Genomic DNA, 27,776 nt, shown 5'->3' with positions numbered 1-27,776 from the left:
TTTGGTTCACTCCCATAGCCTCAGTGCCTGGTTCCCACTAAAGGATCAAAACCATCCCTACATGAACGAAGGGATCAGAGTCTCCTGAGTCCCACTCTGACCTCCCCTTCTCCTTTTTCTCAAGGTGCTGCTCATGGTCTGTGGTCCTCGCGCCTCCTCCTCTGTGCACTTCTCACCTTACAGACCCTCAAAGCCTCCTCTCCAAGCCCCCCTGCAGGGTCCAGCTTTGCCCCAACCCTATCCCCCATCATTAGCCCAACTAATGGGGGAGCCATATGGTACCTCCACTCCAGGCACCCCACTCCTACCCACACAGCTCCTGCCCCTCGGGGACACAGCCCTTATGTTTAAAGAAGGAAAAAAAAAGAGTCCCCGGCTCAGAGCAGCCTTCTCCAATAGGACACAGAGTTTTAGTTCCTTCTGGCCTTTTCCCTGGTTCTTTCATCATGACTCTCTGTTTACAGAAAAGCCACGATCAACCTTTCCAAAGGAACAGGTCATCACTCGCCTTTGCAGACCACTGGTTCCTTAAGCATCCCTGCCCTGTAGGCTCTGGCCCTAGTTGACCAGCCAAAAGCTACCCCTCTACCCTCCTCGCCCATTAATCTACCCACCCTTCAAGGCCCTAGGTGACGCTCTCCCTGACCAGAGCAGCCTCCGTCTGAACCTCCTGAGCATGTGGCTTGTAATTCTGGTGGTGCACCGGAATTATCTTTTTACTGTACAGTCTTGTCTTTCTGCTCCTGGATTTAAGTCCCTGAGGCCAGGACTGTGTCTTACTCCTCATCTCGCTTCCATAGGACCTAACGGAGCGCTGAGTGCATAGCGGGTGCCTAACATCTAGATGCAGACGGCTCAACGTTCCCTCCTCCATCTTTGGTCCCCCCACTATCCTGTACTCAGTAGGTGATGGGCGTGGAGCCCCCTACAGAAAAATACCCCTACCACCCACTCAGGTGGAGGCTGGGCTCCCCTCACCCTGGGAGCCCTCATCTTTCCCAACTTGAGGGCCAAGGACCTGTGGCCACCCTCCCCTGAGGCCTGCGGCAATTTGCCTTCCCTGTCCAGCGCCCTCTTGCTCTTGTCCTCGCTGAACTGTGCGTGCTGGGCTGGTCCCTCCGTTTTGCCAACTCACCAAGGTAATTGTGAATTCTAACCCTGTCCACAGCGCCTTGGCTCTCCCTCTCCCCTGCACCTCATTTTGGTAACAGCCAGCACACATTCTAAATCCTTCTGCTTCCTGGGCGCGGTAGGTAATTAGTGGGCCAGCTCAGTGACTCTCCCTTCTCCCCCAGCCATATGGTGAGAGCAGGCTCTGTCCGCCCTCCACTCTAGCTGCTTCCCTGGCAGCAAGGGTGCGGGTGGGGGGGTCCATTCTGGCCAAGGTGGCCAAGCCCCTGCGGTTCCCACGCAAGATGGGGCCCTCGGAATGGGCAGGGCACCTCGGGCACAGCCCGCCTAGCCCAGACGAGGACAGCTCCTCTGGCTTCTGGAAGGCTCTGCTCCCAGGCACACCCCTTCTTAAAGCAATCCTGGGCCGGGAAGAGCCATTCCCCACCACCCTCAGTATCAGAATACAGGGGCTTGGGACTCACTTTCTGAACGGCATTAAATCCTGCGGTGGGAATGAACTTCCCCTCTGTGACAAGGCTTGCACAAGAATTCAAGAATGAATGGGACAGTGATTCAGTCGCTGAGCTCGCCTGAGCTCTGACCCCAGGGGTCACAGAATCCCAAGAAAAAGACAAAGCATTGTAGCCGCTAAGTGAGCTCTGGGTAGGACAGAGTGAGCCAGGTCCACACCCTGCCCCTGCAGCCCCCAGCAGGGGTGAAGGGACAGGACCCACAGGAGGAGGCTCTGAGCCCAGTCAGCCCTCCATAGACGCTGGCGACCACTCCTAGTATATTCTCAGAAAGGAAGAACCTTACAAGTTGCTGGGCGAGCCTCTCCTGAAGCTAAAAATGCCCAGAGGCTCCCCCAGCCCTACTTAAGTGCATCCTGGGTTGAGTGGCTCAGCACTGGCCAGGTGGCCTCTGTCTTGAAGCTGAGAGGCTCACATCATGAAAACAGGCGCCCTTAGGCTGAGCAACCAGTGGCCTCTTCTGGCATCTTCCACAAACCCCAAGTCTGGGCACAGCAAAAAGCAGGAGCCGACATCGACCTCCCTGGTCACAGGACAGGTTTCAAGCAGCTGCAAGGGGCCCCCCGTGTCCCCTTGTCCGTCTGTACCTCTGGTCTGTACCTATGGCCAGTCTGACATTAGGGCCTGGGCTCCGGGGTCAGACTGCCTGCACTCAGAGCCCAGACCAGCCCCCTCCAGGCCATGTGACCTTGAACAGGATTCTGGAGCCCCTGAGCCTTCTCGACAAGGTGGGCATGATCATCGTGACTGCTTTGTCAGGCTGCTACAGGATTTACATAAGTCAGGGCCCAGAAAGCATTTTACAAAGCTCCGCGTCACTCTCCGGACACAGGCTGGGCACGGGTGTCTCCAACAGGACACGGGACAGCAGGTGTCCCCACACGAGCCACAGGAAGAACAGGCCTGTCTCTGGATCCACCCTGGATCCAGATTCGAGGTTCTTTCAATGCAGCCTAAAAACAGCTGTTTCCAGAGTGACCAGCAATTTGCTCTGGTTGTTGACCCCCGAACAGTGTCAACAGTAAATCGGTCAAGGGCCTACAGCCAGGGAGGAGGCAGAGCTCCGCTCTGAACTGGAGTCAACACTCCGCCCAGTCCCAATGCTCTGCAATGACAGGGAGCCCGGGGTGCGGGGGCATCAGGCACACAGGGCATCCCTGTGTTGGTGGGAGCTCAGCTGACACCTGGGAGGTAAGCGGGGGGAGGCAAGGCTGGGGGAGAGCAGACAAAGAGAGAATATTCCAGACAGAGCACAGAGTGGAGCATGCATGGGAAGCCTGAACGCGCTCAGGGCTCTGGCTGGCCACAGGCTCACCCACAGCCTCCTGGTGCCGGACACGTCCCTGTTCACGTGCCACATGGAAGGCGGACGTGGCTTTCAGAGCAAGGTGGAGAGCGAGTGTTGACAAACGACAGCCCCCAGGCCAAATCCTGCCCACCGCCTGTTATTGTAAATAATGGTTTATGGGCACACGGCCGAGCCCATCATTGACATATTACTATGGCTACTTCCATGCCACACTGGTGGACCTGAACAGATGCCACAGAGGATTCCCGGCTGCAGAGCCTAAAGCGCTTACAATCTGGCCCTTTGCAGAAAAAGTTGGCCAACCCCTCTTGGAGAACCCTGGACAAAGGTCTATGGGCTCGTCCAAGCTTGGGTGGGATCTGGAGCTTCATTTGTCTGATTCGGAAACCCACGGGCCATCATCCTGCATCACCCTGCTCCCTTATACCTCTTCCCGTGGAGAAGAAAGTCCGAGAAAGTTCTCTCATCAACTCATCTCACTATTAAAAATGCTCATTGTTTTCCTGCTTCTCAACAGAGCCCATTCCCACGATGAGGCAACCAGAATCATCATATTAAAACAGAAATCAGATCACGCTTGCAAAAAATCCACACTCCTTACCATGGCCTCTAACACCCTGCGTGGCCGGCCGACGTCTACCCCTGCCACACTCGAAACCCGTGTCTGATTTCTGTGCCTTAAACACGCCAGGTCTGCACCTGCCTCAGGGCCTTTGCACTTGCTATGCCCTCTACCTGGAATGTTCTTCCTCCAGATCTCTCCGTGGCCGGCTCCTGCTCTTCAGTCAGCTACCAGATCAAATGCCACCAGCTTAGGACCACACTATCAAAAGTAATTCCCTCCGGGGCGCCTGGGTGGCTCAGCTGGCTGAGTGCCTGACTCTTGGTTTCAGCTCAGGTCATGATCTCAGGGCCATGAGTTCAAGCCCCGTGTCGGGCTCTCTGCTCAGCGGGGATTCTGCTTGGGATTCTTTCTCTCCCTCTGCCCTTCCCCCTGGCTCATGTGTGCTCTAAATAAACAAATAAATAAATAAAATCTTTCTAAAAAAGTGACTCCCTCTCCCCAGTGTTCCTCGAACACATCACCTGTCTGATCCTGTCTGAGCATTATGCCCTGAAGTTATTTATGGTATACTTCCTGTCTCTGCCAATACAGTATAAGATGTACAAAGAGTTTGTCTTGTTCGTGAATGAAACTTGAACTCAAGTAGACTCTCGATGCCACTAACATTTGGATCAGTGTGATTTTTCCATTTTCTGGTAGCCACGTTAAAAAAATAAATTAAGAGAAACAAGTGAAATTAATTGTATAATAGATTCTACTTAATCCAATATATGCAAAATACTACCATTTCAACATGCACTCAACATAAAAAATTACAGAGCTATTTTAGGCTCTTTGCCAGAAAAAAAACCATTTGAAATTTGGGAGGCTCTGAAACATTTTTCTATTTCAATTTCAATTCTGAGCACTCAACAGTCACAGGTGGCCAAGTGACCAACACAGGAGCCCCTGCGGACTGAAAACAGTGTTTCCCTCTATCCGATGCTGCTCCAACTGCTATCCATTCAAACTGCTTTAATCCCACAACCGTCCTAGGAAGGAGATGCTATCACCAGCCCCGTTTCACAGACGGGGAAACTGAGGCAGTCTAGATTCACCCCAGTCTGGCTCCGTAGTCTGTGCCTTTAACCACCACCCCAATGGCCTTTAACCCTTGTCTGAAGGCACGGATGACTTTTAAGTGGTGGAATTTCGCAGAAAGGATCCAGTGTCCTGGGAAATGGAATGAAAACAAGAATGCGAATGGGGAATGGCTCTGAGATAGACTATGCAGAGGTCTCGTTGCCCAGAAATCACTCAGCTGTAATGTCACCCACACACCGGAGGAAAGCAAGAAAGGAAAATATCGGAACCACCAGAACCGATGTAAAAGACTGAGTAAGACGCAGATCCCCCCAAAGAGAAAGGTGACTCTTCCTTGCCACGCGAGCTTACTAGGCTTGGCCGTCTGTGTGCTCAGTCCAGATGAAAGCCTTTGGCTAAGAAAGGGGGGTGGATATGCCGAAGTCAACATAGGGAGTCACTGCCTGCCTGAACCCAAGGGAAGCAACAAACAGCAAAGCATGAAAAGCTGACCCTAAGAACCCACGGAGCTTTGCCAACGTGGAGGGGCCTCACACCCACACGGGGCCAAGCCCCTGAGAGCATCCTTCTCACAGAATGTTCCTTGCAGATTTTATTTCCCACCCTTGATGATTCTGGAAGATGGGCTGCACTAGTTTGCACAGCACACTGCCCACCCTTTCTGGCCTGTGGAACTCCTAGGCATCCTGCAAGACCCACTCAAGCATGCCAGCCTCTGTGGGATCCTGGGTTTCCCGCTCCCCTCTCTACACCCACACCCTGTTGTCCTTGTAAGGATGGCGCCATGCTTGTCTCCATGCTTGTCAACTGTGGGGAACCGACAGGGCTCCATTCGTGGACCCCCAGGACCCAGGACAACATCGGGGACGTGATAAGCTTCGTGTAAACTATTTGGGAAGACCAGAGTACAGAGACCAGTGGCAGGGAATTGCCAGGGAGATCCTCAGAAGGAAATGGCAGGCCCATGGTGGGCTGAGTCAGTGCCTGTTTTAACGGAACCACTGAGATGCGGTCACTGCTGAAGACCCACGAGGTGAGAGATGGATCAATGCAATCAGGGGAACCATGAAAAGGAGCAGGGACAGAGGAAAGCCTAGCAGTTACCAGGGAGAAGGAGAAAAGAAGAGGCAGAGGAACACGGAGAAGGTATGGCTGGTGACAGCAAGGACAGTCACAATGATGATTGAAATGAAGGTGGCCCCTGAGCATAAGGTCAGAGCCACGCCAGTGCCCTTGAAATACACAGACTATTCCATTCAACACGTCAACGGCCCTCTGCTCTAAGGAGGGTGCCCGTTACCCCACTTCACAGACGCAGGACGCAAGCCGGGGTCCTAGAGCCTGTGAGTGGGTAGGGAGGAGTCACACCCAGGTCTGCCCAGCTCCAACTCCAACACTCTGGGTCAGCTGATCTCACCGTCCCGAGAGCTCCAACGTCATCTGTGGCCATCATGTCAACCCCTTCTAGAACAAGACATTCCTGTCTCCCTGGGGATGAGACAAAGAAGAATCCCACTTCCCTCGAGGGGCTGAGGTTGACCAGAAGTTTCTCAGAGTTCAGGTGTATAGCCCACAGCCCCAAACCGATCCTTGCAAATGGGGACTCTGATCTGCCTGAGCTTCCAAGACCTCTGCATAGCAGTCTTTCTTGGGTCAGTGGGCAGAAGGGTGGGGGCCCCCTGGGTCAGGGCCTCTCTGTGCCCAGCCAGGGAGGCAGGGAGGCAGGGAGGCAGGGAGGCAGGGAGGGGAAGCTTCCAGCCTCTGGCCACACTGTGCCGTGGAGAGCTGGGTCAGCCCCAGACAGGAGGAGAGAGCCAGGGGTGGGGGGGAAGGGGGGCTGGTGAAAAGCCTGGGCACTGGGAACCAGGGCCTCCAGCTCAGCCTAACGCCGGATGGCCAGACTGCCAGGCTGTCCAAGTGGCCGACTCCCCACTGATGTTACACAGAGGGCCACAGAAGGGACACGCAGCCTTTGCGGGAGCTCTGTAGCATGCAGCTGCGTAACCAGTACCTGCGTGCTGGCCCCTACGTCCATCCTAGGAAGGAGCCGTGTCATCATTCATTCATTCATTCCCTGCACAGTCACTGAGAACCCGTGATCTTCCAGGCAACGCCCCTGGTCCAGAGACACGACAGTGAAGACAAAGACAAAACCCCTGCTTTGTGGAGCTAACATTCTGATAGCGGCAAAGACAGTGAACCAAAGAGCCAACAGGTGCACGATGTGAGTTAGACAGCATACGTGCTCGGAAGAAAGTAAGGCAGGGGACCGGTGCAGACGAGGAGGTAGGCAAGGCAGCGCCATCAGAGCATTGATTTCGCGGCACCGAGATCTGGCGACGGAAAGTTTCCGGCCAAAAATCAAAAGAGGGAAAGACCCCAAGGCAGGCATGGACTGGACATGAGGAGGGACAGGGTCTGGATTCCAGCAAGAGACACGGAAGGTGGCAGGAGCAGCGAGGGGCCCGGCCACGCGGAGCTGTGACAAAGCGCCCCTCTGTCAGCTGCCCATGCTTCATTCCCAGTCTCCACAAAGCTTAAACAGTCACGTCCCTTGGCTCCCTTCGTCTGCCATTATAACACACAGCTTTGACAAGAGGCAGGATGACTGATTGCTCATTTACACAACTCACAGTGGTGTGTGGCCGGGACATAAATATTTATTTCCTCCAGCTGAGGCCACTCTTGATAATGGGGGGAGCTGGGTATCAAAAGTTTGGACCCCCAACACGTGGTGTCACCTGCTACTGGGAGGGACAGGTACCCCGCTGTCCCCCAGTGGCCCCCGGCCAGGCTCTTTAGGGCTGAGTCAGGCCAGGCAGATGCTAAGTCTCCATTCTTACCCACCCTTGAAGACCAAGCAAGCCCGCCCCCCCCCCCCCCCCCCCCCTACAAGCCCCTAGGGACTTGCAGCTCCAGATCCTGGTGCATTTCCCGATGCCTGGCTCTACCCGACTCTCCGATCCATTCTGGTATTTCTGCTCATCCCCACTGCTGCACAGTGACCCCATCAGAGCTGCAGACTGGTCCCTCCCCCTCGGCGCACCTGCGTCCTCCACTCCTTCTGCCCCGCCTACCATGGGGAGGACGTGTCTCTGCAGCCCGCTAACCTGGGCCAGCCGGGCTCGAGCTGCTGGGTCTTGAGGTGCACCCATGCTCCACAGCCCTCAAGATGTTTCCCTCACTTGCCAGTCTCCCTCTCAGCTCCGGTTCTCAAAGTTTGCTGAACATGAGAACCGACCACATGGGAAGCTCTTGAAAAATACCAATGTCCAGGTACCACTCCTGACCAATTAATGCAGAATCTCTGGGGGTGAGGGCCAAGCATGAGTAGTTTCAGAACTGTGTACATGAGTCCATTGTGCAGCCAGGGCTGAGGCTCCCTACACTAAAGGGAGCTTCTTCCACCTGAATGAGCTTATGCATCATCTGAAGATCATGTTAAAGAGCAGATTCTGACTCAGTACTTCTGGGAAAGGGCCCAAGGTTCTGCATTGCTAACCAATTCCCGTGGGGATGCAGTGACAGCTGGTGCATGGACCACACTGTCCATCACGCATCTCCCTTTAAAGTAGAGAAGGGACTTCTGGAAGCGTTAGCTAAAAGGCTCTTCCAGAAGGAAAGAGGAATTTTCTAACATGGGGATAGGAGCTCCTATACCTAAGAAAACTTACAGGGTCCACCTGTATAATAAAGTGTCTCCTGGAATTAAAATCAAACCCTAGGGGCGCCCGGTTGGCTCGGTCGGTAGAGCACGCGAGTCTTGATCTCTGAGTTTTAAGTTCGAGCCCCACACTGGGTGTAGAGATTACTTAAAAATGAAATATTTAAAATAAAATAAAATAAAATAAAAATTTAAATAAAGTGTTTAACAGAGGACCCAGCACATAGTAGGTGCTCAACAAATGGTACTTTTGCTACTCGTGTTCTCTCTGTATTATTATTACTAAGGCAGGACTCACCCCATTTCCTAATCTAACCAAGCATGTGCTTTGGGCATCCAAAAACTGGATGGAGCCCTACAAAACCCAACAAACCACTTTCGCCCTCAGAAGATGCCCTGTGGGTGGGGGCCAAGCACAGGAACGCCTGGGTCCAGGGGCTTTCATCTCGGACACAACCCTACCAACCCTGCCTTGTCTAAGAATACCAATGCCTTTGGTTTTCCCTCTTTTTTTTTTTTTTTTTTTTAACTAACTTGCCATGAGCCGTGGATATACTTCTGTAGTCCGGTCACAGCTCACAGGGAGCGTGTGCTATGCGTCAGGACCAGTTTTAAGTCTTCTAGTCGGTTTAACTCATTATATCCGTAAAACAACTCAGGGAAGCAGATACTATTAGCCTCAAGGGCAGACAAGGACACTCAGACCAAGCGGCCTGCCAAGGTCATATCCGGAGTAAGTCACAGGGCCAGAAAACAGACAGGGGATTGTACTTCAAAGCCCAGGCTTCTCCAACGCTTCTCTAACTTCCCTTGCTAAGTGATTTCACTAAAATGCAGGTTCTCGGGTGCCTGCGTGGTTCAGTCGGTGAAGCGTCTGCCTTGGGCTCAGGTCATGGTCCCAGGGTCCTGGGTTCGAGCCCCATATCGGGCCCCCTGCTCCGCGGGGAGCCTGCTTCTCCCTCTCACTCTCCCTCTGTGCTCTTTCTCTCTCTCAAATAAATAAATAAAATCTTTTTTAAAAAATGCAGGCTCTCCTTTGGCAGGGTGAGCTGGAGCCTGAGACACCACATCTCTCACGAACCCCCTGGGAATGCTGATGCAGGCGGTCCACGGACCTCACTTTGAGTAGCAGAACGACTCATTCTGTGACGCCTCCCGGTATTTCTGCCACCATACCCTTCCGACCAGTGGTTCATTGATTCGAGGGGTGACAAAAATCACAATGAATCTCCCCTTTGGACACTTAGGGAAAGTTCTGTTGAAACTTCTGCTCCAATTGCAACATTTTGTGGCAAAGGATATCAGCAGCTGCATGGAAAAGCCGTTGAGCCCAGGAGAGGCTGTAGGAGTCTGAGGGTTATGAAATTGCTTTTAAATTTAAGTGTCACTGCTACTGAGAGCACCCTCTGGACCAGGGAAACCAGGCCCCTCTCGAAAGACAAAGTGAAGAGTCCCCGGTGGAGAAATACAGGGTGGGATTTCTCCAAACAAGCATGGAAGTGAATCACGGAACTGTAAGTTTTCCCTCTCGGATTACCGAGAGAGGTTATACACCAAGACCAGAATAAATGATAAAGCTTCCTGCCCAGAAATGTATTTAAGAGCCAATCGGGACTGTCCACTTAATCAGCCTGGATTCAGCGGCTGGGAGCAAGCAGGCTGGTGAATGAGACAGAGAATATCAGAGCAGAGTGGGGTCGGGGTAAACTCCCAGGGGCGCACTGGACACCAGGGTGACCTGAAGTTCCAAGATCGCAGATGAGGTTCCAGGGAAGCCTGACTTCAAACCGTGAGTCTTCAGGAAAACAAAAATACCCTCCTCAACCTTAATCGTAACACCAAGGTTGGATTAAACAGCCATCGACGAAAATAAGGATTGGTTAGAATGGTACCTTTAGGCCATTTTCCACCACCCGGTGATCCTCAAACTTTGCTCCACAATGGCATCAGCTGGGAAGATTTCAGCACCCACCTCCCCACCTCATGCTCGGGCCACACTCCCGCATCCATTAAATCACACTCTCTGGGTGCGGGACTCAGGTATCCCTCGTTCTGAAAGCTCCCCCGGGGTGATTCCAACGTGCAGCCAAGTTTGAGAACCACCAGCATAGCTTATAGGGTCTTTACTCATAAAATGAGGAATCCATCTGGACCAATGGTTCTTCACCTTGTCTGAGGGTTAGAATCACCTTGGGAAGGTTTTCACAAGCCGTGATGCCAGCAGCATCCCTGGAAATTCGGGTTAATGTGTAGGGCCTAGGCATCAGCATTTTCAAGAGCTCCTAGGTGATCCTGATGTGCAGCTAGATAGATGACTCACGGTCTGGATGTTTTTGCCAAGATTCCTTCCATTGCTTACATCTTAAGCATCTATAATGGTAAGGCTAAAAGTGCATCTTAGACCTCTCGTCTTTACTTTTAAATCAGGGATTTCTAACTCTGGAAGGGTTCGCGAATCCCCTTATATCATATTAAAAATGTTGGATGGATACACGTGTTTATGTCGAGGTACATATTTTTGAAGATGAATGTCCTTCCCTTCTATCAGATCCTCAAAAGGTTTCAGCAGATTACCTGAAAGGCAAGTACGTGGTTTCTGATTTAATAAATTGAAGCAAGTTCAAGAATGAATGGAAAAGAAATTTGATCTTGGCAGCATGTTCACTACACTTTTGAATTTGGGCCATACCTCCTGGCACCAAGCGACTGACCGCGCAACCTTCCAGCAGGTAAAGTTCAGACCCCTACAGCCCCATCCTCCAAAAGGCGTTAGGGTGACGGATGTCAAGCTTTCAGATCCAAGTTGCACTTGGAAGGAGACTATCCACTCAGACCCTTTGGGTTCATGTCCCCAACTGGTTTAGGATGTTAGGATTTTTGAGTCCTGACTGTTGCAACCTCTATGTCTGGGTCTGGAGCCTGGCTTTCTTCCTCCCCATGTGTCCTTGGGAAAAATTGCTGAACTTTCCTGTTCCTCTTATGAAATGGGGACAATATAAGTCCTTTTAAGATTGCTGTGAAGGATAAGTAAGGAAATACATGTAAAATGCTCAGCATATCGCTTGGCGCAGAGCAAGACCCAAATAAATGGGAGTTATATTACCGTATCGCTGATGTTTTTATGACCATTAACATCTCAGTGATCTTGCCCAAGTCGCTAAATTTCACTAAGCTTCATTTATTGATCCATACGGCAAGAAAAATACACCCTGCTTCGTTTCCTTTGTGGGGTTATCGTGATGACTGCTAGAACATGGCAACTCATCATATATTTGGGGGAATCTACAGAGCACAGGACAAGGTCACCCTATAATACAGACATAATCCCTACTCTCAGGAAGTACATTCCAACAGTTGGGACTGACTATGGCAATTTCTCATTACGTATCTGGCGTCCTGGGCAACCTAAACCATCCCATCCAGTGGGCAAGTGGGGGACCACACTCCACCACGCCCGCCACAAGCCTCCTATCAGGTAAGAGAGTACGCCAACCACTGACTCAATCACGCGTGCCCTGAATCGTCCGCTATCCTCCAGCCAGGACAGCCATTGGCCCTCCCCAGGAGACGGTCCCCAGGCTCGTCCACACTCCCCCGCCTGCCCAGTAGAGTCTTCCCCCAGCACCGTGGAGCACCACCTGCCCCACTGGAGTGAAGCATCACCAACACCTCGCACCAGCGCCCCCACCCCCACCCCAGCAAAGACGCAAGGCAAGGCGATCAGCGCTCACTTACCTGGAGTCGGCTTGGCCGTGCGCACGGGGGTGTAATGGTTCTTGGAGGACGATCTGACCGGTGTGTTCTCTTTGGGAGAGGTATTGATAGCCGAGATAGTTTCTCTTTCACAGTGTGCTATGGGGATTGGTCCCTGTTGTCTTAAGATGTCGGCCAGAGCCCTAAACAAGGAGGAGATCACACGGTGAGATTCACTGAGCAGGTGGACACAGCCACAGAGGGAGCTGGCTTACTTCCGTGGGCCCTTTGATGGACAGAGCTACGGAGGAGACGCACACACGGTATTTTGTTCTCAGGCGCCACAGCTACATTGGGTACTGGTCCCGGGGTGGGGGGTGGGGGAGGATGCAGGGGGGAGGATGCCATGCCTGGGGGTACAGGCATTAAAGGGCAGTGATTATGGTTTCTGTCTTCAATGTATGTCACCTGAGCCCTTTCAAAATACTGGCTACCCAAACACCCCCCTATGCTTGGCAGATGCGTGCAGAGCCAGCCAGCAGGACACCCCCACAGGACATCTGTAGCCTCGATTCCAGCAGCAGGTTACTCGTAACACGGGCACAATCGCGCCTTTGAGAAACACCCACCGGGTAGCACGTACTGTATACTGGGGACCCAGCTCTCTGCCTGGGTGGCTCAGTCGGTGAAGCGTCTGCCTTCGGCTCAGGTTATGATCCCAGGGTCCCGGGATCGAGCCCCGCATGGGGCTCCCTGCTCAGCGGGGAGTCTGCTTCTGTCCCTCCCCCCACCTTGTGCTCACTCTCTCTCTCAAATAAATAAATAAATAAACCAAAAAAAAAAAAAAACACCAAAGAATGAATGAAAGGTGTGATGTAACTGCAAAGACAGGACATACAGACAACAAGGTAAACACCCGGCCACACGGACGGTGCGGACCATGACCGCAGCTGGAGCTTAGAGGAGGCGACAAAATGCACAAACATGGAGAGGAAAATGCACAAACACGGACAGGAAGAAACAGGGATGCATGGAGATGCTGCTACGGCTGGAGCACCACGCCCCCCTGCAAGAGACCCAGCTACCCCAACTCTGAGCTACTTGTATTCACTCAACACGTCCCTTCAACCACCAAACGTGCATTTACTGAGGACCCAGCGTGCATGCATCACCGCAGAGCCAAAGGTAAACAGGACACAGTTCCCACCACCTAAGGGCTCACAGTTTGGGCGAAATCAGTACGTGGTTTCTGAGTTAATAAATTGAAGCAAGGGTTTCAAACAGGACTCGCTCGGTGGGGGATGCTGTGTGACCTGTGAGTGTGTGATCACCGTTCGTGGAAAGGACAGAGACAGGCAGGGATAGTCGGAGGTGGCGAAGGCGAGTGTGGACAAGCTACAAGAGACCCCGCCACCCAGAGAAGGAAGGCCACCTTAGGGCCAGGTCCCCAGTTCTGAGTGCACCCCTGTTTTGTACAAGCTAGGCAGGGACTCTTCCGTCTACTCGGGGCGTCCCTAAGATGTGGGCAAGGTGCCACGCCCCCAGGCCTCCCCGCCCCCCCCACCAGCCTGGCCCACCCCACCCCCGCTTCATTCACACCGGGACTCCGGCGCCCGGCACCCTGCCCCCTTGCAGTCTAAAAGCGTGTCTGAGAGTGAATTGTTGCCTTCCATTACGCTGACTCTGACATGCTGAACCTTCCGAGGAGAAGAGCATCAACCTGGCAATCTTATCATTTACTGGCATTTATATAGCAATTTCAGATATTCCAAACGCTTTCCCCTGGCTGGCATTCTCGTCTCTCCGGCTGAAAAGGGAGGAACAGACACTGGGGTGGACCAAGCAGTGAGGGAGAACACAGGAGCTCCCGAGGTTGGCGAAGGAGGTTCAGGCAGACCCGGGGTCTGGGTCAGGGACCTGAGATTCAGGATGTGGGAATGAGAAGCACACACCGCCCTGAAAGGTTGAGAGATTTGGGTCCTAATCCCAAATGAGCTGTTCGACTTTGGGCAGCTCTGCTAACCTCTAAAATGGAAATCTGATCTTTTCTCCCCCATCAGCAAGACAAAGGGCTTAAACAAACATGACCCTTCCAATTGGATCCCTTCTAATTCCAAAACGTTATAAATATTTTCTGTATTTGTCACCACAAATCCACGCAAGCTATCTTGATTTCCTTCATTCCTCTGGTTATCAAAGACACTTTCCTACCATGTTCCCATGGTAAGGAAACAGGGAGCTTGAAAGTTATAACAGAAATGTAGGCCAATGGAATAGAACTGAGAGCCCAGAAATAAACTCATACGTCTATGGTCAATTGATTTTCAACAAGGGTTCCAAGATCACTCAACGGGGAAAGAGCAGTTTCAAGTGGTGCTGGGAAAAGTGGATAGCCACATGCAAAAGAATGAAGTTGGACCCTTCATTCACACCAGATGCAAAAATTAACTCAAAGTGCATCACGGAGCTAATTATTAGAGCTGAAACTGTAAACTCTTCGAAGAAAGTATAGAAGTACATCTTTGTGACCTCAGGTTTCACAGTGGTTTCATATATATGATACCAAAATCACGAGCAAGCAAAGAAAAAAGTAGAAATCCTGGACTCTGGGAAAATTAAAAACTTGTCTGCATCCCAGGCTATCATCCAGAAAATGCAACGCAACCATGAAGAATGGGAGAAAATATTTGTAAATCGTGTGTCTGTGATGCGACTTATATTCAGAATACATAAAGAACTCTCACAACTCAACAATAAAAGTCAACAAACAACCCAATTTAAAAATGGACGAAGGATAGAAAAGACATTTCTCCAAAGAAGGTGCACATGAAAGCAGCTCAGCATCATTAGTCATCGTGGAAATGGAAATCAAAACCACGATGAGACATCCATTCACACCTACCCGAAGAGCTATCACCAAGAAGTCAGATAATACCAAGTGTTGGCAAGCCTGTGGAGAAATGGGAGTCTTCATTCACTACTGCTGGGAAGGTAAAATGGTGCAGGCCTTTTGGTAAAGAGTTGGGCAGTCCCTCAAAAGGTTAAACATACAGTCACCCTACAGACCAGCAATTCTACTCCTAGGTAGAGACCCAAGAGAAATAAAAACTCATGTCTACACAACACCTGTCTATGAAGGTTCCTAGCAGCATCACCAATAATCACCAGAAGGTGGGAAGAGCCCAGCTGTCCATCGACTGATGAGTAGATAAACAAAATGTGGAATACTCACACAATGGTTTTTTTACTCTCCCTTTTTTTTTTTTTTAGATTTTATTTATTTATTTGAGAGAGAGAGAGCGCAAGCACGAATAGGGGTGAGAAGGAGAAGCAGACTCCCCACTGAGCAGGGAACCCAATGCGGGACTCGATCCCAGGACCCCGGGATCATGACCTGAGCCAAAGGCAGATGCTTCACAGACTGAGCCACCCAGGTGCCCCTTATTCAGCCTGAAAAAGCAACGATATACTAATAAATGCCTTGAAAACATCATGCTAAGTGAAAGAAGCCAGTCACCAAAGACCACGTGTTATGGGATTCTATTTACAGAAAATGTCCAGATTAGGCAGATCCGTAGAGACGGAAAGTAGATTTCCGTTGACTGGGGACTGGGGGAGGGGAAAGTGGGGAGTGAATGCTAATAGGTATGGGGTTTTTTCTGGGGGAGATGAACATGTTCTCAAAGGATAGCTAGACAACTCGGGGAATGTAGAGAAAGCACCAAATTGTACACTCGAAAACGTAAGGATGAATTTTATGGCAGGTGCATTACATTTCAATAAAACTGCTACTACAAAAAAAAAAAGTATATATTAATTTTCTTTCTGTTTCTTGCCTCTCAAGTTTTTATAGAGACTCCTACCCCTCTGATGACTGTGAAGGGGGATGGGGTCTTGTGGTTAAGTCCACTGCTTTGGGGAGGCCAAGACAGTCTCCATGGGTGCTTCTCCATGGTGATTCTGCGCCCCACCCCCAAGGGGGGACGGCAGTTGGCAACGTCCAGAGACATTTTTGGCAGTCACGCTTGGGGAGGGGAGTGCTGTTGGCTTCTGGTGAGCAGAGGCCAAGGGTGCTGCTAAACAGGCCAGCCCCCACAATAAAGAATGATCTGGCCCAAAATGTCAACAGTGGCGAGGTTAAGAAATTCTGAGCTACCTCTGTGTGGCACGAGGGAAAGCCAGTCTTTGATTAAGGCTCAATGCAGTCCAGCTCCACAGATAATCTACTGAGCAGCCCATACTGACATCAGACACAGGGCTGGGCCGGAGATGCCGAAAGGAAGGTCCCCAAGCAGTGGGCCTGTCTGTCGGGGCCTTCGTTGTATCGTGCCCGGCCACATTACATAAACATAGGAAGGAGTGAAGGTCAGCCATGGCCCCACCTTTGTAGGGCTTTCAGCTCCTATCTCCCGCTTTGGTCCACACTGACAGTGTCCGTGGCAGTTTCCGAGGAGATTTGCCCCGGGGCTCATCAGCCAAGGAGGATGCAGCAGAGATGAGATTTTCGAACGGAGCTCCCCTCTCGAAGGATGGGGGGGCTCTTGACTCCCAGCCCCTGAGAAGCCCTGCAGGACGTGGGCTCTGAGGACTCAGGGGTGGAGGAAAGATACTTTTCTGAAGACCATCAAGCTCGGTGGAGAGCGGTGTGCTTGGGTCTGGCTTGCGACTGGAGAAGGAGTTTTATCTGGGGTACAGCTAGGCCGTCTCCTCGTGAAGAGGGTGACTTGCACTGTATCCTTTCCAGATGCCCGCTTGGCTGGGCTGAGCTGGGCAGCACGGCCAAAGGGGAGGGATGCAACTAGCGAAGGTATTCCCGAAGAGGCAGGCTCTCTAAGGGTAGGTCCCTGCCCTGTGTGGTCCTAATAAAGAGCATGGTATCCAGGGACACGGTCCCGGTCCCCCCACCTTCTGGCAAGGGGAGAGGTGGCCCTAATTTCCAGGCGGTGTCCTTAGGAGCGGTGCCCTCTGGCAGCCCCCCTCCCACCCCGTTCCCTCAGCCCCTCAGCTCGTGACCTCCCTTCCTTGTTCCCGTTCCTCTGCTCCTCTCCATCTTCCATCCCTTTCTCCCCAGGGTGCTTGATAAATATTATTCTAATTCTGAAACGTGCCATCCCAGTCTCACCTAATTAATCTGGATGCGCCCCAGGAAATGGGTTAGGGCCTGAGCTATTTTCCAACCACGGGAAAGAAAATCGGTCACTGAGGAACAGGGAGGCGGGGCTTGTGGGACGGCGAGAGTGGGCAGCCACTTCCAGGTCCAAGAGGGGGGCAGAAGGAAGGAGAGCAGACAGGTGGAGGGAGTAAGGCAGGGACTCAGAGCCACAGAGAGGCAGGGGGGAGGCAGAGGGGGAGGCAGAGACTGGACACGAGAGAAGGGGACACAGACAAGGGGTCAGAACCGGGCAGGGATGAGTAGGTGGAGGGAAAAAAAGGGAAAGTGAGGCCGGGAGGGGGAGGGCTCAGACTGGGAAGGGGCAGAGGGGGCAGGACAGAGCCAGGCAAGCGAGGACAGAGGGGGTTTCCGAGCCAATGACCAACCCCACCCGACACCCTCGGCCCCCCCACAAGCATCTCATTTAAGAACCTGAAGAATTGGGGCGCCTGGCTGACTCAGCTGGTGGAGCATGTGACTCTTGATCTCAGGGTCGTATGTTGGGCATAAAGTTTACTTAATATAATAAAATAAATAAATAAATAAATAAATAAATAAATAAATAAAAATAAATAAATAAATAAATAAATGAATAAAATCAAAATTAAAATTAAAATTAAGGGGCGCCTGGGTGGCTCAGTCGGTTAAGCGGCTGCCTTCGGCTCAGGTCATGATCCTGGGGTCCTGGGATCGAGCCCCACGTCCGGCTCCCTGCTCAGTGGGGAGCCTGCTTCTCCCTCTCCCTCTGCCTGCCGCTCTGCCTACTTGTGCTCTCTATCTCTCTGTCAAATAAATAAATAAAAATCTTTAAAGAAAAAAAAAAGATTCTTCAAAAAAAAAAATTAAAATTAAAAAAAAAAACTTGAAGAATCTTGCTGATCGTCCTTCTCCTCCCAACCTCCCCTCCCCAGCACCACATTTGCTGCCCTATCAGGATATGTCTAACAAAAGCATGCTTTTTGCCTGAATTGCCTGGATCATGGCCTTGGTTCGCTGCTCCCTTTGGCACATGGATTCCTTGGCTTTGGGGGATGCGTGGCAAGCAGGGGAGAGTAAATTAACTGGGCAGCAAATCGGAGCAGGGAAAACAGTCGTTTGTGAGCATTCAGGCCAGGAAACTTCAGGGGTCCTCAGGAGCCCCCATCTGTGTCTTCACCATCTTCATCTCTGAGACACCCCCTCACCTCTGTGCCACACTAACCAGGTTCTACACACGCTCGCCTGCCTGATCGGCCGTGACACCCACTCGAACCCTGCGTGACGTTGGCAGGTGGTACTGCCCCAATACTTAACCAGGAACTGAGGCTCGGACGGATTCTAGGACTGGGACGTGATGGAAGAGAAATTTAAATCCGGGGCGCGTGACCCGAGTCTGCGTGTCCTTGTGCTCACGGGACCGCTGCTTATGTTCATCTCACTGCCCCGTGCTGGGTCCACTTGCGCCAGTGAGTCCTTCTGGTCTCTCCAGCTGGGTCGGCCAATTTAGCAAATGCCAGCTAACATTTAGGCACGGAGAAACGATCAGTAAAGGAGCAATTTGGAGCAAGAGCCCTGATTTACCTGCTTGAAAACCTTGGTTAATAGTGCCAGCAATCCCGGAGAAAGGGGGACCCTCCTACACTGTTGGTGGGAATGCAAGCTGGTGCAATCACTCTGGAAAACAGTATGGAGGTTCCTCAAAAAGTTGAAAATAGAGCTACCATATGATCCAGCAATTGCACTACTGGGTATTTACCCCAAAGATACAAAAGTGGGGATCTGAAAAGGGTACGTGCACCCCGATGTTTATAGCAGCAATGTCCACAATAGCCAAACTGTGGAAAGAGCCAAGATGTCCATCGACAGATGAATGGATAAAGAAGATGTGGTATGTATACACAATGGAATATTATGCAGCCATCAAAAGGAATGAGATCTTGCCATTTGCAACGACATGGATGGAAATGGAGGGTATTATGCTGAGCGAAATAAGTCAAACAGAGAAAGACATGTATCATATGACCTCACTGATATGAGGAATTCTTAATCTCAGGAAATAAACTGAGGGTTGCTGGAGTGAGGGGTGGGGTGGGAGGGATGGGGTGACTGGGTGATAGACACTGGGGAGGGTATGTGCTCTGGTAAGCGCTGTGAATTGTGCAAGACTGTTGAATCTCAGATCTGTACCTCTGAAACAAATAATGCAATGTATGTTAAGAAAAAAATAAAAAAGAAGGAGAAGAAGAAGGTAGCAGGAGGGGAAGAATGAAGGGGGGGAAATCGGAGGGGGAGATGAACCAAGAGAGACGATGGACTCTGAAAAACAAACTGAGGGTTCTAGAGGGGAGGGGGGTGGGAGGATGGGTTAGCCTGGTGGTGGGTATTGAGGAGGGCACATTCTGCATGGAGCACTGGGTGTTATGCACAAACAATGAATCATGGAACACTACATCTAAAACTAATGATGTAATGTATGGGGATTAACATAAGAATAAAAAAAAAATAGTGCCAGCAATCCCAAGGAAATGGAAATGTGTTTGAACATCCCAAAGTGTTGACTTATCTGGATACCAGGGACCAAGCCCGGTCAACATTTTGACGTGCTGCCACCTGCATTCAAGAGACATGGAATCTTTCTAAAAAGGGCACGTGATTCCCCTTGACAAGAGAGAAATAAAACCTTCATACCTTTGCTTCCTGACCTTGCCTGCTTGGGAAATTCAGCAGGAACTCAAAGACTTAGGAAATGGACCGCTATCATTGATTGAGTAATTACTATGTGCCAGACACCAATGCTAAACTCTCACATGCACCGTAACCTCTAATCCTCAAAATGACATGATTTGGTAGATGCTATCAGTAGCCACAATTAACTGCTGAAAGTACTAAGATTTTTGCAAGGTTAGCTATATTTTGCCCGAGGGCACACAACTAGGAGGCGGTAAATCCAGATTCCACCGACGGGTAGGTTAAGAGACAGAGGGCCTCCTTTACACCACCAGATTATCCATTCATCCACTCCGTCACATCTGTTTCTCCACCTAATGCATCCCTCTAATGATCTCTGAACACAAGGTTCTAAAGAGTGCTCAATCGTTACTGGAAAAATTGGCCCAAAGAGAAGCAGCTCCTGCTCAGCTACCCATTTCTAGCAACCTTCGTGAGTCATCAACATCAGCCACTTAGAACGTTTTTACGTTGTTTTGAGCAGGCAACTGTTTTGTCCCACCAAGTCCTGAGCAGAACACCAGCACACTTACTAAGACCCTTGTTCTGCACGAGGCCCCAGTGAGAAGCCACTGTGCCTGGGCTTCGTGGAGTTTCTGTCTCGGGAGTTCCAAGCCACATAAATGCCACAGATGGGGAAAAAGTAAGTTCACCTACTGTCCAGTAAGCTTTTCCCTGCCAAGGGCAAGGCAAGCTGACTCGCTTCGACCCCTAACTGTGCCCTTACGCTTTCCGGGAGGAGTAGGAAGACATTTCTGCTGTTGGATAGGTATGATAAAAGGACAAACAGATCAACTATTCCATGGATAAGCTATTCTGGTTAATGTTCTTACTCCTGAGGACTAACGAGAACACTCTTGATCTTGAAGAATTTTCTCAACGCATTCCTGCCTAATTAAGTAGAATATACTGAATATAATTAATTTTTTTTTTTAAGAGTGCAAGTTTGTTCCATGAGAGGGCCACCAGCCTAATCTTTAGATCTCGTTGGAGAACACTAAGCAAAATGCAGACTATTCTAGGAAAATGGAGCTATTCGTGTAAAAACTGCAGGATGAACCATGAAAGGTGTTTTTTTTTTTTTTAATTTTTTCCTCCTTAAGTAAATCTCTGATGGCTACTTTTGTATTTGTCCTAGAAGTAGAATGTGGACATTCTATTCTAGTTAAATCGAATATTCTGGTTATCTGAGTTCCAGAGAACGGAGCTTTTGTGTGATGCTGGGAAGAGCTAGCGCGTCCTCTGTAACCTCATCCTCCTACCTGTTTACTGGGCAGTCGGCGTGCCTTTAATTCTCCGAAATACGCACTCCGGACAATCAAAGTGAATATATTTTTAATAAACACGGACCAAGGAGAATGGCTTCATTTAGTTCTTATTCCTGGTTCTCTCACGTCCACTTGAAAAACACAGCTGCTGGCTTTGTGTGTGCACAAGACCACTCTCCTCATACAGAGAGGCTCCAAATGGGTGTGGAGATCTCCTTTGTTGTGGTAACAATGTTTGTGCATCTGCACTGAGCTGTTCTGGGGGTCTGAGTTGTCCCCGGGCACAATCGGAATTCATCGTGGCCAATGAACACCGCGGGACCCAGGGAGGGAAGGCTCGGCCCGCCTGCTTTGTTTTCCAGGCAAGCAGGGCATGTTGCTCCATCCCGACGGGCACCTGTTGGGGGTCTGTCGCGTGATGGCCAGCCACGAGCCAGGCGGAACGTAGACGTGCCTCCTCTGGGGCACCCCCGTCCGCCCTTCAGAGCATCCCCTCCACACACTGCATTCCTGGCCTCATGGATCATGTGAAAATTTACCCGGGAGTGGGAAACTGGGTAGCGTCAACACCAAGCCTAGACTTTCCAGAAATATCTGGATTGTCTGAGAATGAATCAAAGACCTTGATGGGCCGAGGATGACCACCACTTCGAACTGGGAAAACAAAAATGCTCCCCACGATTCGTCAGCAGAGTCACGTGGGCAGTCGGGTGACACAGGAGTTAACAGATGTACCTGCCACTGGTTTTTTTCTTTTGTTTTCTTGGCATCGGTGCACAGACCGAAATCCACGGCTGAGGCAAAATGAAGGTGGGGTAGCCTCGTGGGGATGCTGGAGCAAGAGTCCCTGGGTGGGAACGCTGACCATTTAGTACACTGGCGATCACCAGTTAGTTACGTAAGTGCCCGGTGGTTCTGTTTCCTCATTGAAAAAATAGAGCTGAAATAGTAAGGCCAAAAAGAATGTCTACCTCTTGAGAGTTATTACGGAGATTAAATGAGTTAATATTCGTAGAGCACTTAGGACAGGACCTGGCAACCAGGAAGCGCTATGTAAATATTTGATTAATAAATAAATCCAGAGACAACCTCCTCGTGTCTGCAACAGGCTCAGCCCACAGGACCACAGCAGAAGTATGGGTGGAAGAGGGGCATCCCGGGGGACTGGCTCCACGGCGCCAGATGAGCAAAAGTCTGGGTGTGAACAGGGAGCCACCTGGCACGCTCTGGCCACAGGTCGTCCTGGAAGGGACCACCCACGTTTGGTCTTTTCCGCTCAGGCCTCAGGACAGGCATGCCTCTGGTCACACAGCAGTCTTCCCTGAACCCTGAACCTGGCCTCTGACAGCCAAGTGCAAACAGACAGCCAATCTGTTCCTCTCTGCGAGGCCGTCACAAACTGTGCTTCTGCTAGACCACGAGGAAGCTCCAAGATAAAGTACCACCGAAAAGCAAGGAGATTCACATCATGAGCAAAACAAATCAGGATTCCAGCAGGGCATAAAAGAGCAAACGCATCACACTGGCCAGGGCAACGTTTGCTGCAAAGGATTCAGCTGGAGTTTTGTCTTTTTTTCCCTTCATTCTTCCTACTTCCCTTTTCCTTTCTTCTTTTTCCTTCCTTCCTTCCTTCTTTAAAAAAAAAAAAAGCATAGGGGCCCCCCGGGTGGCTCAGTCATTAGGCGTCTGCCTTTGGCTCAGGTCATGATCCCAGGGTCCTGGGATCGAGCCCCACATCGGGCTTCCCACTCTGCAGGAAACCTGCTTCTCCCTCTCCCACTCCCCCTGCTGTGTTCCCTCTCTTGCTGTGTCTCTCTCTGTCAAATAAATAAATGAAATCTTTAAAAAATAAAAAAATAAAGCTAATTCAAGTCAAAGGTGATCAGTAACTCAACTGCCTGCTAGAACAAAACTCAATACTCTTCAGAGGAAGATTAACAGAATCCTTAGCATCTACAATGTGCCATCCACAATATCTAAGATGTAACCCAAAATTATTTAATTTAAAAACATGAAAATATGACTTAAAGTCGTGGAAAAAATATTCAAGAGAAACCAACCCAAAGATGGTCCAAGGACTGCAATAAAAATATAGTCATAATGAGAGAAGAGATAGGGACTTTCTACAGAGAAACAGAAATTATAAAAAGAACCAAATGCAAATTCTAGAAAAAAAGAACCATCAACCCGGATTTCCACATCCAGTAAAAACATCTTTCAAAAATCAGAATTAAAATAAAGACATCTGCTTTTAGAATGTGTTCAAAATTGAGGCGCCTGGGTGGCTCAGTCAGTTAAGCATCAGACTCTTGATCTCAGGTCAGGTCTTGATCTCAGGGTCGTGAGCTCAGGCCCTGTGCTGGGTTCCACGCTGGGTGTGGAGTCTACTTTAAAAAAAAGGGGGGGGGGCACCTGGGTGGCTCAGTCATTAAGCGTCTGCCTTCGGCTCGGGTCATGATCCCGGGGTCCAGGGATCGAGCCCCGCATCGGGCTCCCTGCTCAGCGGGAGGCCTGCTTCTCCCTCTCCCACTCCCCCTGCTTGTGTTCCCTCTCTCGCTGTGTCTCTGTCAAATAAATAAGTAAAATCTTTAAAAAAATAAAAAAATTTTAAAGAGAGCATAAACATGACTGGCGTTTCCAAGCTCAAGTACCTTTGCGTCAATGCAACCATCAGAAGAGTAGGGTACACATAAAGACCACCCGATATCCTCCCCATTTTAATTACTTAAGCCATCTGTTCGTTCACCCACATTACCTGAGCACCTACCTTGTGGCAGGCACTACTCTAGGCGTAAAATACAGGTGTGAACAAGACAAGCAAACACACGTGTCATCCCGACATCATGGTCGGGGAGACGGACAGGTGCCTAGCCCTGGAGACCAACCAATTTCCCAAAAGGAACCTTCAGATGTTTACGAGGTGCCTGAATGACTGAGACCTGCATGTTGCTCTTGGCAATGTCACTTGGAGGTTCTGTTAGAGATTTATAAGCCCATTTCTATGTGACCCTCCTTCACACAGGCACGAACACTTGAATGCGCGTCCTGTGAGGAACAGACTCATAACTAGGGATGAGTTTATCCAAGAAAAAGGGAGATTGAAGGGGGCATGCCCTGCTCTCTTAATAGAGAAAGAAATCTTCTTGTCTTCCAGAAGAAAGGATACATTTCCTCTGGGTTGCCCCACTCGGCATGCCTCATGCCAAGAAGTCAATGTTGGCTCCCCGTAAGAATTAACGAGAATTATGTCCTAACAACCTAACGGACAGCTCCAGGAATGGAGAGAGCCCAGGTCTCGATGCACATGTATAGGAGGACTAAAACACCTCCTAAGTCCCTTTCACCCAAGAGGTTCTATGAGTTTAAGATGCTAAAAACAAGCAATCACTGGAGGCCATTTGCAGACAGCATTCTTACCTGAAGGGAGTGTGCAAGGAAAATGCATTTTCTCCCAGGGCAGTTGGATTTGACGGTATGGATGTATACTCTGCTTGCCTCAACCTCCCAAGGATGCTGAGATCAGAATGGGGCCAGAGAAGAGCACACCTCCACAACTTGATAGCCCCCATCCCACAGCCAGGCTAACAGACTAAAGTCGGGGCCAAGGGCCTCACCCAAGGGCATGGCGACAGAAACTGACCCAAGGTGGGATTAGCCTGCCCCTTATCTCAGCTCCCAGGAAACCTCAGGTTCCTAACCCCTGGTGTCTAGGGTCTCATCCCGTGGCAAGAGGGAACGAGGTGAACCTTTTGGGTTGTGGCAGAACCCATAGCAGAGTTCCCAAAGCCGAAAGAGAGAGAGTTTCCGGATTCTAAAAACTCAGGGCAATACAAAAGAAAAGAAACAAGAGAGGCAATTAGCAGGAGCCCCCAGAGGGAATTAAAAAGGGAATTCGAAGCAGCCTATGGTCAAGCATCACCAATTCACCAGAAACGGGACCAGGCTAATCCCAATCAATGAAATGGGCATGGAAATTCTAAAACACTCTAAAGGAAATGCATTTTTACTGCTTCCCGGGCCATTGCAGGATTACAAACTAGGCTAGAAAAAAAAAAAATTGATCTTTGGAGAGCTACTTCATTGAATAGATAAGAATGATTGGTAATTAGCATGCCAGGACCTAGGAAGAGCCTGCTTGAAAAATCTGTCCTTCCGCATGGTCTGTGTGTCCTGCGCAATCTTTGCAGTCTTGTCTGAGCCATTAATCTGTTCATCACAGATTTTTATCAGACAGAGGAAAGAAAAACAACCTCACCCAGGTCCGATTTGGATACATGTGGAATTAGCAGAGTCTGAATCGATGCAGTTTAATGAAGTTACAGCAGGACAAGTTCAAGAAGGAGAGCCAGAGGGAGAGAGAGCAAAGGGACACAACCCAACGGAAGTGAAGAGGGATCAAAAAAGCAGGACAGATGGGAGAAACAAGCAACAGCGGACAAAGACACCAAAAGGAAGGAGAAGAAACATTTTAATGATGGGACTTGAAAGAGGGAGGGAGAGAGAAGCTGACAGATCCTCTGCTAAAAGATCCAATTCTCTTTGTGAATGCTTGAGGCTGGGGGAGAAGATGCTGGCCCAGAGGTGGGCAAGACACTGCCTGCTGATTATCTGAGAACGGAAAAGCTGAGTGATTTCCCGTCATATCAAGAGTGCCCCCCACACACACACCTCTGGGTGGGGGGGGGGTCATCCCCTGGGAAAGTTCGAGCAAACTTCTCGGGATGCAGTCAAAAAAGTCACAGAGGGCCGGCTGCTAGTCCAACTGGGTAGCCGGAATCCCGATTCTTCCACGGGGCCCAGAGCAGCCTTGGTGCCTGAGAGGTGGGGACCAGTGCCCATCCCCGCCCAACCCCTAAGGATGAGGGCAAGGGTCTGCATTCCCAAGACCTTCAAAGGGAGGGGATGGGTGGGCTCCGGAACCCACTCTCAGGCGCCACTTAAAATGAACAGCCACTCCCCCGCAAGCCCTCCTGGGTTCAAATCCTTCCTCCCTGGGCCAGCAAGACCAAAGGAAGATCCAAGAGGGGACACAGCAGAAAGCATCCTTCCCAGAAGAGGACATTTGGCTAAGGGAGCCACGAATATGTCCAGAGGACAGATGTCCTAAGTAATGAGACTTTAATGCTGGAGCTAATGGGAACAGTACACAAGACCAAATGCCAAAAACGCAAGGAATAATGAGTGTTTGGGAAGCCTGCAGAAAGCAGCGACTCCTCTCTCCCAAACGCCCGAGGAGCGGGGCCAAGGTTGTAGCCACCCAGGGCCTGGTTGAAACTCGGCCTCCATGGTCTCGAGGTGGGGACAGGGGCCCTGGGCAAGGAGGAACAAGGGTTCTCCTGTTCCTCTGACCCGTATGGGTCTGAGCCGGGGTGGGGACTGGAAATGGTGCCCAGGAACTCCCCCTCCCTGGGGAGAGCTAGGGAAATTGTTCCCAAACCCCCACCTCAATCAGGTGAGTGCCCCCCTCAATCAGGGACTCTGCCCTGGGCGGCACAGGCCAGGGAGTGCAAGCCCCACCACCGACCACCACCATGGCCATGACCACCACCACTGACCGGGACAACAGAAGTTTGGGAGTAAAGCCCGGGGCGCTGAAGATTCCCCGGGATGCCTTCCTTCGAGCGTGCCTTTCAGGACAGGGGATTTGAGATCATAAGAAACAGAGAAACACCTGGAAAGCATGAGGAATTAGGAGACACAGCTGGGAGAACTAAACAGGGAAAGCACAGGACCAGAGCAGTGATCAGCAATGAGCCAGCCGAAACTCTGTCTTGTGTACACTGTGCCACAAATCATAAATGGGGCAGGGAGGGGGGGTGGTGATAAATGGAGCTGTTTGTGAGCTGCAGGTCTCAGTAATTAAAACTGGGAATGGCCTGAGGTCCACATCCTCTCGGCCCCAAATCACTTCCTCTCCCTAGCGCCTCTATTACTCTCCGGAGCTGGGACTCCTGCAGAATCGCCCTGGCGGTTCTGCCAATATGGTAAAGGTTTGTTGTTTTCACTGCTGTTGTTCCTCCACTGGAATCGGGATGTTTTGCTTCGCTTTTGTTTTTTCACGTTTTCTTCGTATTGCCTTCACCATCCTCAGCCAACAGGATCCATTCTTGAAAACAAGCCTGCTTTTCCCTCTCCCTCTGCCTGACGCCACCCCCCCCCCCCCGTAGTGCTCTCTCTCTGTCAAATAAATAAAATCTTTAAAAAAAAAAAAAAAAGGAAAGAAAAGAAAACAGGCCTTTGCTCCGCCCCGGTGGCCTCGTGCCCTGCAGGTAACGTAAGCGAGGCCACCGGCCCAGCTCTGCTGTACCCTGATCTGTAGGGCAGTGGTGCCCCCATTTCTCAGCACAATAACCCATGCCAGGGCACAAGGCAGAGGGTTCTTTGCTTTCTCAAGGCATCTGAGCATCACTGACCCGTTTACATCTGGGAAGGTGAGAACCGGCTGGCCCCCCAAGGAGACAGAGACTGGCAATGTTCTAGCTGTGTGACCTTGGGCAAGTTACTAAGCCTCTCTGAGTTGATTTCCTCGGCCATTCAATGGGCACGGATCCCCAGAGGGTGAAGGAAGGATGCAGTGAGACAGTTTGTGGCCAGTGCATAGCAGGGTTCCAGGCCCAGAGGAAGCCTTGGAGACTGAGAGCTCTCGAGAGCCTCTCCCTACCACCCTCCCTGTTTCATCCACGTGACCTTGAG

General features: G+C 50.7%; 1 protein-coding gene across 1 annotated transcript in view; it reads right to left on the bottom strand.

Moving 5' to 3' along the window:
* Nucleotides 1–27,776, bottom strand: part of SHISA6 (shisa family member 6) — a gene marked incomplete at its 5' end in the record, with an annotated part of 278,529 nt that overhangs the window by 241,571 nt on the left and 9,182 nt on the right. The window contains one exon of the mRNA XM_021694525.2: nucleotides 12,000–12,160. Within this exon, the coding sequence (XP_021550200.2) occupies nucleotides 12,000–12,160 (161 nt within the window). The remainder of the gene's footprint in view (nucleotides 1–11,999; nucleotides 12,161–27,776) is intronic.

This window comes from Neomonachus schauinslandi, chromosome 15, assembly GCF_002201575.2.
Source record: "Neomonachus schauinslandi chromosome 15, ASM220157v2, whole genome shotgun sequence".
NCBI lineage: Eukaryota > Metazoa > Chordata > Mammalia > Carnivora > Phocidae > Neomonachus > Neomonachus schauinslandi.
Note: the sequence above shows the minus strand (reverse complement) of the source record. Positions and strands in the feature narration are given on the sequence as shown.